Source organism: Taeniopygia guttata, chromosome Z, assembly GCF_048771995.1.
Source record: "Taeniopygia guttata chromosome Z, bTaeGut7.mat, whole genome shotgun sequence".
Lineage (NCBI taxonomy): Eukaryota > Metazoa > Chordata > Aves > Passeriformes > Estrildidae > Taeniopygia > Taeniopygia guttata.
This window is the reverse complement of record NC_133063.1, coordinates 45,423,318-45,438,195: the sequence shown is the minus strand read 5'-3', so window position 1 is coordinate 45,438,195 and position 14,878 is coordinate 45,423,318. Positions and strand designations below refer to the sequence as shown.

The following is a 14,878-nucleotide window of genomic DNA, read 5'->3' as shown; positions in this document are numbered from 1 at the left end:
TAAGTATTTGTGGGTGGGGGAGATTTTCCAGGGCTTTTCACAGATAAAAGCTGGTGGGTACCTCAAAAACCATTAAGCTTTGCTCCATTTAAAAATGACTTTATCCTGTCTGATAAGTCAGACAAAGGCAGGAGGAGTGTGGAGAAGTGTGACCCAGCAGGGGGTGTACGGGTTCCTGGTGACCAGGAGGGTTCCACTCTGTTGCCCAGCAACGAGGCCAGGGCCACCCCTGGCAACGCCATCACACAGAGTCCTGCTGTGCCCCTAAAGATAAACAAAGCCAAGTAATTCTGCTCCTGGGGCAGCATTATCTCATGGATTACCGCTGTCTGAGTAGCCCTGCAGCTGTAGCAGCCCTGTGGCTGTAGCAGCCTGGGGCAGGGCAGTGCTCTGCCCAAGGCAGGCCCCACCCATGAACGTCGAGGTGTTTCCATATAGCCATCCACCTCCCTCTTCTGACCAGTATGACTGGATCAGGCCTAATCTCAGGGGAGAGCAGCATGCACAGGTGATGAACTTTTGGCTGGCTTCAGCACAAGGGACCATGGGTGAGCTGAAAGGCTGTGGAGGCCAATATCCTGGGAATGGTGAGGGGGGTGGTGGTAGAGAGAGCAAAGACATCTGCTGAGACACACACGGATTGTGTGAGACTTGCTTAAGTGGTGCCTGCCATCTATAGAGAAGAGAAGGAGACAGACCTTGAGTGTGGAACATGAGACCATATGGAGCAGGTGCTCCAGGTTATGTCAAACAGGGTCTGTCCTGGACAGCAAAGGTCATACCAGTGCTGTTACAATCTCTCTGACTGGGTCTTGCTTCCTGAAAGGCACTGGAGATATTTTAGTGCCCTGTTCATTTGGTCAGGTTGAGGAACAAGCTGTTCTTGTCCATGGTGAGCAACTCTTCTGCTCAGCTGTCTGCTTATGCTCCTCTTGGCCTCTGGGGAAAAAATGCTCCACCAGCAGAGCTGAAGTGAACAGAGTGGCAATGTTCCACCAGTTGATTAGCCCAATTAAAAGATAAATGAGCTCCTGGGTGCAGAGGAAGCATGTGCACTGTCAAATTGAGTCAGAGAAGTTATTCCTTGACGAATGCCCCGGAGTGCCTGGGTACTCATTCTTCCCACGGCTGTTCTTACAGGACCCAGGGGCATTTTTCTCCTGGTTCTTCATGACCATGAGTATCACCACCAGAACTGTTAGTGGACCTTGACTGTGCTAAAAATTTCCTTTCTAAACTGAGACTTTTATTAGTAGCACTAAGAGCACACCTGTCTTGGGGAGGAAAATGGGTTTGGTTTAGCAGTTGCTAAATGTTAAATTAAGGCTGCTTAATGTGAAGTGGAAAACGTTGCAAAATCATTGTCAGACCACTGTTGAGTGAAGTTTCAACCTGTGAGGATATCAAAGCAAACATCAGGAGGTGGTATGGAGCTAAGCATGAGCAGTCAATGCTCTTCTAACAAACCTTACAGGATCACTAAGTGATAGCACCCACAAGAAATAAGTTAACTCGTTACTCTGATGGGCTAATGCTGCACATGGACAAATGGCTTTGAGAATTTGGCTAGAAATCAGAGGAAAGTGTCTAACCTTCAGAGCAGCAAATTCTGGTAACAGGGTACAACAGAAGGAGTTGGACAACAATCATCTGCCACTAAAATGCAGAGTGGCCAGGTCACCAGAGAGCAGGTATGGTGTGGCTGCCTGTGTCAGTAGGGGACAGTATTTAGTGACCCCAGAGATCCTCGTTAGCCCTGCGGGTAAGTGAAACTGAGCAAGTATGAGCAGGTTGCTATTGGGAAACCAGCAGATATTTGCAATCCAGCCCTTGGCTGACTCACTTGGCTTGCACTTGCTCAAGATCATCATGTCTGGATGCAGGGAGAATGGGCAGTCCAGCCCACCTGGTGGTCATGGGGGTGCATGTTGGAGCCAATCACTCCATGTCTGTGTGCAAACACTGAAGGAAAGTGCTAGTGTCTAGCATGACTCATAGGTCAGGCCTCAGATGCTTATTTTAGGTGAGAAAGAATTGCCCTTTGGAGCCGCCTATTTTTCTCTGCTTTTATTATAAAGTCAGGCACAGGCTCACACACTTTGGGTTTGTGTACTTGTAGAGCAGAGGTGTTCTGACCTACATGAGCTTTAGAAAGGTGATGGTTTTGTTATTTTTACAGTCCTTGAACACTAGCAGGTCACTTTAATGTCTAAAAATGACCATCAGAACTGCAAAATTAAAGGATTCTCACACTTTCGGAAGCAACGCAGAAGCCCTTCTGAATATCTTTAGGACAGAAATTAATGTCTCAGTGCCATCTTGTGGAATGACTTGTATAAAAGGACAAGCTCCTAGAAGCATGCTGGACTTTTACAGTGTTTGGTGGTAATATTGGGAATTATGATGCAAATATTATTACCAAACCAACGATTTCTATTGCAAACTGGGATTACATTTTTCCTTAAGGAGACTGCAAGTCCACAGAAACTCAGCGTTCCCAGAAAGCACCTGTCTGTTTTTCAGCCTGACTCAGAATATTGAGATGCCTGCAACTGATGCCTGAATTCAGGAGACAAAGCCTATCAGTACAGCCTAGCATTCACTGTTTGCCCACATGGAAGGAATCAACTTGGAAGGCTCCCTGAGATCTAGGAGAAAAAAACATAGTTGTAGGTCCAGTTATGGGTGTTACTGACCCACTGATACCTTGTCCATCACAGAAAGGCTGTGAGATCTCCAGCACATGGAGACACAAGGATCTCAGGTGACAAGTAAAGACAGCTGGAAATCACCATAAGCAGAAGAAACTTGAGGGTCTTGTCACCACCCCAACCTGCTGCTCCAGGACCCATGGTTTGTGCTCCACCAATAAACATTTGCCTGGCAGAGATTGAGTGACCTGGAAAGGTTTATTCTGTGCTACAGCATAGGTCACAGACCCCCAGGACAGAAACCTTCCCACCTAGAAATATGCTGTAGAAACACCCTTGCAAGCAACATGATTATCATCTATCATAATTAAATGATCCTCAGTATCAGAGACAGACCAGTAATTTACTGCATATTTAGCCAGGTGTACACTGAGGTCAATAGCTAATCTGTTGCTGGAGGAGGGATTACCCCAGTACATAAAACTCTCCCTGCCACAAAACATACAATGATCTATGGAGCAGAGAGGAAAATCAGCTTCCCAGGTTCTTCCATACAGATGCTGAGTGCCCTGTGGGTGAAAGAAGAGCTCATGAACTTTTGCCATGCAGTAGAGGATAGGGAGGCAAGGCCAGGGGCAGCATGAGCAGAACACCATGTCCCCAGCAGGGCAGCTGCTGACACCTCTGCAGAGCTGTCCCCTCCAGAGCCACACTGAGAAGCTGCAGCAGGTTGAGAGGAAGGCAAAGAAAACCAGCAAATAATTGGAAAAGAGCAGGTTGAGAGGAAGGCAAAGAAAACCAGCAAATAACTGGAAAAGACTTGAGGAAAAAGGTCTTGAGTGTTCAGTGGATATAAGTTTTTCCATGATTAATCAAAGGTATTAAAACCTTTTCACTGTGGAAAGGTAAGAGCACCTGGTGAGCAGGGAGATAGGGAGAGGGAATGATGAGATGGAGGAGGAATCAGGACAGCAATGGTTCTGCTCTGGAAGCCAGGTAAGACTGAAGATCTCTTGGGCTACATCTCTTTGCTGAGGTTGGTTTCTCCTTGCCCTGTATGAGAGGACAGACAGGGTGGCTGGTGACAAGACTCTCCGTGAGTATGTGGCACCTGCAGAATGCACATGTGCATTCACCAAGAGCAAATATTCCACCTGAAACAATGCACTGTGCTCTTCCCAGCTGCAGACAGCAGAGCACACCAGCTCCTTGCAGAGCATCCTTGATGCAGAAGATACATTCAAAATCTTGCATAGGCAAACAGTCTCAATCCAATCTGCTTAAAAAAACGAGTACTGAATGACCAGTCAATGGGTTACAATGCAGAGTAGAGCCAAAATTCCTCTTCAGTTCCTGTAGAAAAAGTTAAGGAGAAAAACAGGCTTCAGGAGCACATCAAGGCTTTTGACAGCTCCACTATTCTGGGGGTTAGGCTGTTCTGGGCAGAGGCACAGTGTTACCAATGCCCTCATAAAAGAAATACTGCATCCCTACCCCAAGCTTTTATAGGATGGCATCTGGGGGAGGGAGAAGGGGAAAGACTTTGAAGCTAGCTGCTGCTTTATTGGCTTGTTCATGGTTAACCAAAGGAAAGAAGGTGTCTGGGGGTGAAGAGAGGGTGCCAAGTTTCAAAGGGTAACCTGGCTCAGTGCAGTGAAGTGTGCTGTCCCAACAGGAGCGTGCAGGCAGCTTTAAGGAGGTGGGGAAGACAATGTTGGAGAAGACTAAGAAGGTGTTCAGGATTCGTAACACTGCTATAAGGCAGATGCTGGCAGAAGCACTGGGAACATTCATCGTCATGGTAAGGAGAACTCTGTGCATGTGCATGTGTATGTGTCTGTGTGTGTGCAGCCAGTTAAGGCAGCGATTTGCAAGGTCAGTGGTTTCCTACCACATCCTCAGAGTTGCCCAGTGGTTGATTGCTGCTGCTCACCCCTCTGCTTTGGTGGGGTGGCAGTTTCCTAGCAGGCAGAACATCTGCCAAAAACCTTCTGGAGCAAAGAAGTAATTCAGGGAAAGGGAGGTGGGTGCTGGGATAGAATTAAAATATCACTGAATTTAAGTGGGGAAAGATCTTTAAGAGTTCAGGTATTAACTTGGTATTGTGGAGGCCACCACTAAACAATGTCCCTAGGTGCCACATCTACATGTCTTTTAAATACCTTCAAGGCATTATATATTTAATATCTGTAAACCCACCACTTCCCTGGGCAGCCTGTTCCAATGATTGACAACCATGTTGGTGAACAGATTTTTCCTAATTTCCAATTTAATCCTCCCCTGGCACAATTTGAGGCCATTTCCTTTTGCCCGGTCACTTATCACATGAGAGAAGAGACCAGCCCTCCTGCCTAGACCTTTCTGTCAGGGGGCTGGAGAGGGTGATCAGGTCTTCCCTGTGTCCAGGCATAACATCCCCAGCTCCTGCAGCTGCTCCTCATCAAACCTGTGCTCCTGTGGACCCTTCCTCAGCTCCACTGCCCTTTCTGGACATGTTGCTCTTTCAGGACATGTTGCTCTTTCAGTTCTCTTCTAGGAGAAAATTGAGAAAGAACTTGGGAATGAAATAAAAAAGTAGTGTCTACAAAAAAAGTAGCGTAGAAGATCCCATACAGTGAATGGAAGCTTTCTGTTGTGCCAGAGGTGTGGTGCAGCTGGGCAGGGGTGTCTGAACTGGACTGGAGAACAAACCCAGACTTTCCTATCACTGACAGCTGTTGCAAAATGAAAATAGCATTCATCCATCTCCCCCTCGGGGTTGCCAGGGTAATGAACTTTCCAGAAAAATTCTCCAGAACCACAATCCACCACTAGGAGCTGTAGTTACAATGTGTGAAGCATGCCAGGATTTTACGTTTGATTTTATTGCTACCAATCGAACAGTGCTTATGTAAATCATACATAAACTGCCTCCTTGCCTGAGGGATCTGTTTCACAAAGAAGTAATTAAGCGGGTTTGAGCTCCTGGGCTGCTTCAGAAATATTTGGGTAGAGGTTTAGGAAGGTTTTGCAGTCACTGTGGGGGCTGGTGGGGGTGAATTACCCACTGGGACCAGAGATTTTGAGTGTTTGATCAAAAGAGCAGAATGAGATCCTCCCTCTGAAAAGGCCAAGTATCCATCTGTGCCAATTTGCCCCACCTGGACTTAGCTGGGAAGAGACACTTTAGACTGGACAGAGGCTGGCATGCAAAGGCTGGGCATAACCCAAATAACTTGTACTTGGAGATTCAAAGAGAAAGAAAGTAAGATTTGTGTAAGCATAGGGACCTTCTGACACAGCTTTCTGTACCAAGAAAGGTGCTCTTTTCCAAGGGCAACAACTGCCTGTACAGAGCATGGTTCCTTTTTATAATGTAATTTTGCACATCCAGCTCTTTGAATTTCACTCCCAGGTAGGTTTGCACCCACAGTAAGTCAGAGTACAGACATCTATAATTCCTCTGCAGCAGCTCAGCAAACCCTTTTCCTTTTTCCATTCTCTGTTATTTGGTGGTAGAAGTTCCCAGGTGATAAAGAACAACTTCAGGGTCATCCTGCCCCAGGAAGAAGAATGAGGTGGAGAATTAACTCTTCACTCTTGACAGTTTAAGGCAGATTTTGCAGCCTGCAGCTCACACTGGCTCCCCCTTCACTGATCCATGTGAGAGAAGAGAGAAAAGGAGCGCACTGCACATGAGCCCCATCAAGGGCTGAAGACAAAGAGCATCCAGCATCAGAAAAAAACATAGAGCACCTAACTCTTCAGCAGCACCCCAGCCCTCAGTGCAAGAGGCAGTGTTCTGGAAGCACCCCTAGGATGCCTGAATGGCTGTTATTTGGACAATAACACTCATCCCAGGGTCTCTTAGTTTAATGGACAGGAAGTGTTGGTAAGAAGAACCAGGCAGCAGGACTAAGCAGCACAAGGACTAGGGAAGAAGAAATTTAAATAAATGGGGTTTTGGGACTGTGACGATACAGGAAAAACCCAGAAGTTTGCTCTGTGCTGAAAAACAGATTCTGTGTCCTATCTTGTGGGCACTGTCCCAGGTTTAAATCTGGATGCAGGCAGAGTAGCCATGAAAAAAATCACAGTTGAGTAATACAAGCCAAAGCAGAAGTTTATGTGCTGGAGAACATATTGACTTTCTTGTCTTTGAAAGACACGTCACTTTGGACAAACATCAATGCAGTCCAAGGAATAAGATACACTTTCCAAATCCTTAGTGGTTTGTGAGGCAGAAACCTCAAGAGATGCCTTGTCCTTCTCTAGATTTCAGTGTAAGAGCATGCAAAGAACTGATTTTTCCATTCTTACCACATCAAAAACCTGAAATAGAATTATCTCTTTCAGGATGGAGCAATGTCTTGAATATGTGTTTTCCTGCTGCAGAGTGTTTACTTCTATTTTTTTCCTCTGGTTCTCCTTTAGTCTAAAAAAGGACTTAAAAAACCCACTAAAACTTTGGATATTTCCAAAATATATCTGTTGAATGGAAAAGTTAAACCAGATTTTCCTTTCTTGTCTTTTGCTCAAAAGTTACCAAAATTAGATTTGAGTTCGGCAAATAGCTGTGTGCTGCCCAAATGACATATTTAGTCAATAAATTGCACACCAGGAAAAGGACAGTAAGAATTTGCGCACTTTCCTTCCATCCATCCGCCTTGCAGTTGTCTCCACGGTGATGCTCCCCCAGTTCACGTCCCTGGTTTAAGGCAGAGACATCTGCACTGTAGCTGAGTGAATGACCCCCACTGAGCCCCAGCTCTTGGTGCAAATGTTTGGGGTTTGTCTCCCCATAACCAACCAAAATGAGAGTGCCTAGTTTGTTTTGGTGGGCACCAATCTCAGGTATCACTTCAGTTTTTGCAGGGCAAGGCTGTTCTTTGTCCTCTGACACCTTAGAGACTTCCTGTCCTTGGTAGCTCATTACTTTTGCAGAAAAAATAGCAAAGAAGCTCGGTCTACCACTGCAACAAGAATACTTTTAACACTCCTTTCTGTCTTCCTTTTTACACAGGTTTTTGGCTTGTCCTCTGTGGCACAAGTGGTATTGGGAAAAGGAAAAAATGGCCAATATCTGAGCATCAATATCGCATTTGGCATTGGCGTTACCTTGGGCATATATGCTGCTGGAGGAATATCTGGTGAGAAGCACTGTCAGGCATGGGAATATCCATGTCCCATAAAGGCCATGTGCACTGGGGACAGGAGGAGTGGGGTGTGGAGGGGTGCGTTATGGCATGGACAGTGCCCTCACCTAAAATAGCACTCCTAGAGTCCAGGGAAGAAAAGCAGGAGAGGCCAGGGACAAGGCATGAACAGCATGCATACAGAATATTGACCCCAAACTTGTGGTCTGAGCTGTGACAGGGCAGGTGGGACAGGGAGAGGGGAGAAGGTTTGGCCAGCCCCGTATGTTGTGGCCAGCAGAGCCAGGTTTCAGCAGCTCCCCCATTTGGGACATGCCAACATGGCCCAAGGAGACAGGGAGCTTCCAAAACCTGCTGCTGATACGACCCATGGGGAAGTAAATAATTTATTGCAAGGGAGAGCTTACTGCTGATGTTGTAAAAGGAATGGCATGCAATTTTTTTCCTTATCTTATGCACAGAATACCCCACATAAACTTAGGAAGTGGTGTTTCGGGGCCGTGAGGTGGCACCCCTCACATGACAAGAGCATTACCTTTGCCTTCTGCAATTTCTGCATTCATTTGTACTGAGAGAAAACATTAAGGGCCCTAATGGGTAGAAAATGAAAGCAACTCCTTGCTCTTAAACTGTTGGAGTAGACAGAGGTCCAAACCTGGGGGTGACCTGGAAATGAAGAATTTTCCATGTGAGCAGTCAGCTCTTGATTTTCTTGTCTTTTTGGAGCTGGTGGAAACACCCTGGGGAAAGCAGACTGAGGAAAGTAGGTCCTACAGTCCCAAGTGACTTCTGAGAAGGAGCTGATCTGTTAAGGGCAGAGGGCAGTGCAGAAGGGATCTCAGCTCAGCCAGCAATAATATGGTTACAAAAAAAATTTCACACCTTCCTGACATAGTAATTTGGCTTCATCTGTGTCACAAGATGCTTTTCGTGGTCTCTGAAATGGCTGGCCATACCCACATAAGAGCAGAGGGTCTAAGAAGGCATCTGCCCCCATTCCAGTTGTGACTGTTGGACTGTAGCAGGTGGTACATGCACTTCCACTTCAATCTGTCCTGCATTTTGATGAAATGATGGGTGTCTGTATCTTACCCCTTTTGGATTCTGGAGTAGAAGATGGTCGTGAAGGCTGGAACATTTACTGACCCTCAAAGTTTATACCTATCAGGCAGGAAAAATAAATATCTTCTTTAGAATCCTGGGCACAGGAGGCCTGGAGAACACATATTGTATCAAGGGCATGAGACCCAGACCCACTTAGTCTTCAAAAACACCATTGTGATTCCAACCTCCTCCACAGAAAGTGTTCCATCAAAACACAGGTCCTTATCTACCAGTAGCTACTTAAAATTTGCTGAAGTATGGTCTCTTTGTAAGCTCAGTAGGGGGAAGCTCTTGGAGAAACTCATAGAGAAACTCATGCCATCCCAAGAGAGGTGAGATGACCCAGTCTCTGGGTGCAGCCTATCTACAGAATTCTCAGAAGACAAGCTAGGAGCACGTTTACCAGCATGATTCAGCTGTAGAGAAAGGAAGGATCATTTTGTGTCTGTGCAGGAGTAAAACTCTGAATGGAGAGATTCTTGTTGTTCTGGGTCTCTGTGGGTGATTACTCTAGGTCATGGGGCCTAGAACCAAAGATGAACTTTTTAAGCTCATTCAGTCCAACTACCCTGCAATGAGCAGAAACATCAACTAGAGCAGGTTACTCAGAGCCCTGTCCAACCTGGCCTTGAATGTTTCTAGGGATGGGGCATCCAACATGTCACATGCTCCGAAACAGCTATATCGGTGTTGAGGCCTCTTTTTTCTGTGATTTTGCAGGAGCTCATCTGAATGCTGCCATCACCATTACACAATGTGTTTTAGGAAACATCTCCTGGACAACGGCTATAGCTTATATAATCGGCCAGTTCCTGGGCTCCTTTTTGGCAGCAGCCACTGTCTTTGCTCTCTACTATGGTAGGGTTGTGTCTTTTATCACAGACGTTGCTGTAGGTATAATTTCAGTCAACCCACAGTATTGTCAAAGTATGTAATTTTGCAGTACACAGCATGATTTCTGGGTGAGGAGGGCAAGCTCCTGGCTTGTGGGACAGACCGCAGCTCAAGCTCAGAGAAGGTCCCAGATATACCTCTGGGAAGGATACACACATCCTGGAGAACACAGCTCCTTTTACTCAGGGCATTCCCACTTCCAAGACCTGTCTTCAGCAGAAGGGCAGTAGCTGCATTTTGTCAGCATTTTGTTTCCAGGTCTGCAGGGGCTTTATTTACGTGAACTACTATGTATTATGTGCTGCTGGAGTGTGGGGAGGAGTCTGCTGCTCTGTGGAACACAGGTTTGCAGCCATGTGGGGCTTGGAGCTGTGAGCAGAGGACCCACCACCCATTACCTCTAGCATGTCTCTGAGGGGCAGAGGGTTGGAGGCCTCCAGTGCATCCAGACCACCCAGGCTTCTGGAGCAGGGATAGGGAGCTGGTAGGTGTAAGGAAGTGACTGCAGACCAAAGTCTGTGGGTAACAGATATTGATGAGATCATGGTCTGCGAGGAGTGTGTCACCTCCATCACATCTTCCCCTGCCTCCCTTCTCCCTGAAGTCTGTGCTGGCTGCAATGGGTGGACCTGTGTGTGTGTGCCCTGTGGGATGAATGCCGTGCTAACTTCCTTAACTCCTACTTCTCCTAGATGCTATCTATGCCTACAGCAATGGGAACCTTACAGTGTCAGGACCAAATGCCACAGCAATGATCTTCTCTACGTATCCTGCTCCCAATGTGTCCTTGCAGGGAGCCTTCTTTACAGAGGTCAGTGGGAATGGCTCTGATGTGCCAAGAGAAGGCGGGTGGTTACAGGTGTTGCTGCAGGGCTGCTACAGGTCCCCACAGCCCCACCTGCACAGACACAACCACAACCTCTTTTCCCAAGGAGCTCAGCATTCAGGCAGGCATCTGAAAGGTAACATCTTGATGGCTGGACAAGCCTAAAGGGTTCTGCCCAGAGCCTAATACATGTAGGCTGCTCTAGCTTGGTCCAGGGGCTCTCCAGATACCTTCCCTGTATGCCATGTAAGCAGTGAGGAGTGAGAAGCTGAGTTATATCAATAGCTATCTCCTCTGGGTTCTGGGCTGAACTGTTCCTTCCCTTAATGGATTCTACACCCTCTCCATGCTCATTGGCAGCTATGCTGGCTGCCCCTCCCCAGCACAGAGAGGCTGGGACTGTCTCCACATGAGCACAGCCTGGGCTGAACTCTGTGTTGGAACAGATCCATTGAAACTCTGGGCAGTGGATTCCCAGCTTACAGTACCAGTGTCTAGATGCCCAGAAATAGGAAAGGGATTCTTCACGGGATGTGGGTCACTGAGACACCAGAGAAGGAAGATTCACTTCAATGAAAATCTTTGGAAGCCTGTGATTTGGACTCTGAGCTGATAAAACTCCTGCCTGGGCATGATGAAGAGGAGGGTGGAAAAGCCTAGAGGTGGGGGGGTGGAATCCCCTCAGCCTTCTGTGGACCAGTGTCCTTGATGCACAAGAAAGCAAATAAGAGTGACAATGCCTTGTCAAAAGCTGCAGTTTCTGGTTTTGCTGGTGTCTGTGCAAGCAGTCTAAGTCTCTCCAGCTGCATTTTCTGAAGCAGAAAGAGACAGCTGTCATCACCTCTACCAAAACTATGCTTTCTTGATGTCCTGGGCACTGCAAATCTACAAATGCCAGCTATGTAGTCACTGATGGGAAATTCAATTTCCCAGGTAAAAATCTGATATCTGCATACAGGCTGTACAAAACATCACTTCCTCTAGGGGTGATCAAGTTTGTCTTGTGAACAGTTATGGCTCTGCTCTTATTATACAGAATGTACTTAAAATAACCCATTTCCCTGACTTGAAAGATGGAGAAAGAGAGAATTTTCGTCAGTCCACCTGTGAGGAGGGAGAAATATTTGAGCTTTGATCAGACCATGAATCTCATCTGCTCTTTCATTCTGGGAAGTCTCTCCTGCTCCGCTGAGCAGGGTCTTTCAGTCTTCCCTATTCTCTCTCCTGACCTGCTCTTCTCCCTTTTCTGTTCCCACAGTTTACAGCAACAGTTATGCTGATTCTGGGTATTCTAGTCATCCATGATGAGAAAAACAATGCAGCAATCAAAGGCGCTCAGCCTGTGCTCACGGGTTTGCTGGTCCTGGGCATTGGTCTGGGAATGGGGCTAAACACAGGCTATGCCATAAACCCCTCCAGGGACCTGCCCCCCCGGATCTTCATGGCACTTGCTGGCTGGGGAATGGCTGTCTTCACGTGAGTGACCTGTTTTGCCCTTACCCTGCTCAGCTTGCCAGGGCCTTGAGGGGATAAGCACAAGATAAAATGCGCCATGAAACCTTTTTTCTTTGGACCAAGTGATCATATCACTGCAGACAGTGAGGGTTGTTCTTACAGGAGCCTTGTGCATCATGTGCACAAAACTTGGAGTACACTTATTCTCCAGCATGGGATTCACCTTGACACACAGATATGTCAGTTTGGGCACCAAACTGTCTGCCTGTTCACTGGAGATCCATTTGGTTTTTGCAGTGAGCAGAGAGCCAGAATTCAGCTCACCTGAATGCAGGTAGACTGCTGAAAAGTCGCCTAAACTTAAAGTCTGAATTTGGATATGAAACCTTGCCTTCTATCTAGTAAGATGGTGTCACGTTATGGCTTTTTCTATGGTGAGATCATTACCAGAGTCTCCTGTTCCAGATGCCCATTTTTCTTAAATTCACAGAAAATATATTTGAGAGCTTGGTAGATGAGTCACAGATTTTCTTGGAAATGGGGAAGCAAAATGCCTATGTCTGAGAGTCCCACTCATCAAGACCACACAGCCCATATATTTTGGAGAACAAGAAACCTGCAGTGTGGAGCCCTTTCCATGCTGATGGGGAAAATTACCTTCCCTCCAGCAGTTATGTGGGAGGAACATTGAATTTGTCTAAGTCAATTGTAGGCTTAATGCCTGAAATTGGACAGACTCCTCTGCTCACACAGTTCCCTCCTGCCCCAGTAGGATATGGTGGCAGGGCAGTGGTTCCAGTCTGGCTCACCAGCTGCCTCTTCTGTGTTTCATTTTAGGGGTGACCATTCCTGGTGGTGGGTCCCAGTCACAGCTCCAGTTCTGGGAAGTCTTTTTGGTGTTTTCCTCTACAAACTCTGCATTGACTTTCACAACCAACCTAGCCATGAAACTGAACATGAGAAAGAACAGGCAGGCATGGAGACTTCCAGACTGTGATGGCCATGTGCTGTGACAACACATGTAAAGGGGACATCTGTTTGTGCACCATGCAGGTGGACAGATGAGGGACTAGATTTCAGTAAACCTACTCTGCTTAAACAGATAAACTTGGTATCTGAGATATTGAGAAGACCCATGTAGGGCTAGAACTGGCTGTGACCTGAAGGAATTCTTCAATCTCACTGTGTAAAAATTTACAAAAAAAACCTACCTAAAAACCAAAAAACAACAATAAAAAAACAACCTCAAAACAAAACTCAATCCTCAAATAATTATTATATTCTGAAGAAAAGCAAAGCAGAGCTACAAGTCTCCAGATACGTATATATTCATATAAATCAAAATACAGGCATCAACAGTGGCAGATACAACATGATTAAGTCAATTAACACAAAAATTTTGATCTGAATATTATTTGGTAAGAGACAGACACTATAGTGATGGACCAGGGGCCTAGGCTTGCTTCATTTGCATATCTGCATACCTAGTTTGGAACAGCACAGAAGAGAGAAGAACAACAATAGTCTAAAATAGAAACATAAACCCATTGGGTTGTTTGGGTTTCTTTTATGGTTTTTTTGTTTGTTTGTTTGTTTGTTTTTGTTTTTTAATCTGAACATTCAGGAAGCAATAAAAATTACTAAACTAAACTACAGGATCTCCTGAATCCTGCCACAGTTCTGCTGGAACACACTGGCAGCAAAGAACCATGTGTGTACTGACACTCTAGACTTGAGCTACACCAACTACCACCACAGAAAAGAAGTCAGAGAACTTTTGTGACAGTGTCTCCAAAAACTTGAACAAACTGCCCCCCACAAACTTTCTTCCTACTCTGAATGCATGAGAAATGTAAGATGTTGCCTCGCTGCTGCAGGAATTCTGCTATCTCTGTCTGAATGAGGAAGTGGGCCTGCAACAAGTCTTGCAAGTTGAAGGTGTAACTGGATTAGAGGCAGAACACTATCAGAAGCTTCCTGTTCCCAGGAGGGTGACAACAGTCCTAACTTTTCTAAAAAGTGCTTAAACAAGTGTGGTATGTCAAGCACATAACTGCAGTCCCAGGGCTGGGTGCCATGGACAAACAACACAGAGTTCTCCAACAGCAGGAAGTGACAAAACATCACTATTGCACAGAATTCCAGAAGGGGGCATTTACTGGCTTTAATAGTCATTCCATCCCAATATTAAAAGCACAGCTGAGGTATTGCTATGGCACGGGATGGGGCTGGGTAGCAAGTACTGATGTGTGCTTTCTCATTAGAGCTCACTTTATGTCAGTAGAGCAGCTAGAACAAATCTTCACCTGTCTCAAGATACCCATGGGCTTGAGAAGGTGCATTAGAGGATTTCTTGTCATCTGGGGGTGGCAGAGAGTGGCTGCTAGGCAATGCAGCCTTTGAAGGTGGGCCCTTGGCAGTGCTGGAAGCAGCAAAATACACCTGAACAGTGGATGATGCCTGCAAAGATTTTGTACAGTGAATGCAGGCCAGAAGTAGAACAGCTGCCACAAAGTTCAGTCTTCTGGCCTGTGTGAAATAAACTGGGAAATTCTGAGTAGCTAAAAAGAGGGATAAGCTAAAAGCACTGTAACGTATGCCTTCTCATAGAGAGATTCTCTACTGCATTAAAAATCACCCCAAACAATCCATCCTGAACACTGCTCTTTCCATACATCCTTTGCATCTCATGTCCATGTGCTCTCCAAAGCATCTTCAAATACTCAATCACTTTGGAAGAAAATATTCAAATATTTATTAAAATACTATTAAGCACTTACAGAATGGCTTCATCTTTCTGAAGGCCATACAAA

At 46.0% G+C, this 14,878-nt stretch overlaps 1 protein-coding gene across 1 annotated transcript; it reads left to right on the top strand.

Annotated features, from left to right (window-relative positions):
• The first annotated feature begins 226 nt into the window (after positions 1 to 226).
• Positions 227 to 13,715, top strand: LOC100229057 (aquaporin-7-like). Its single transcript, XM_030258718.4, has 7 exons — positions 227 to 508; positions 4,327 to 4,452; positions 7,654 to 7,780; positions 9,611 to 9,748; positions 10,477 to 10,595; positions 11,869 to 12,086; positions 12,903 to 13,715. The coding sequence occupies exons 1-7, from the start codon at positions 413 to 415 to the stop codon at positions 13,060 to 13,062; spliced, it is 984 nt and encodes a 327-aa protein (XP_030114578.1). The 5' UTR covers positions 227 to 412; the 3' UTR covers positions 13,063 to 13,715.
• The last annotated feature ends 1,163 nt before the right edge of the window (positions 13,716 to 14,878 follow it).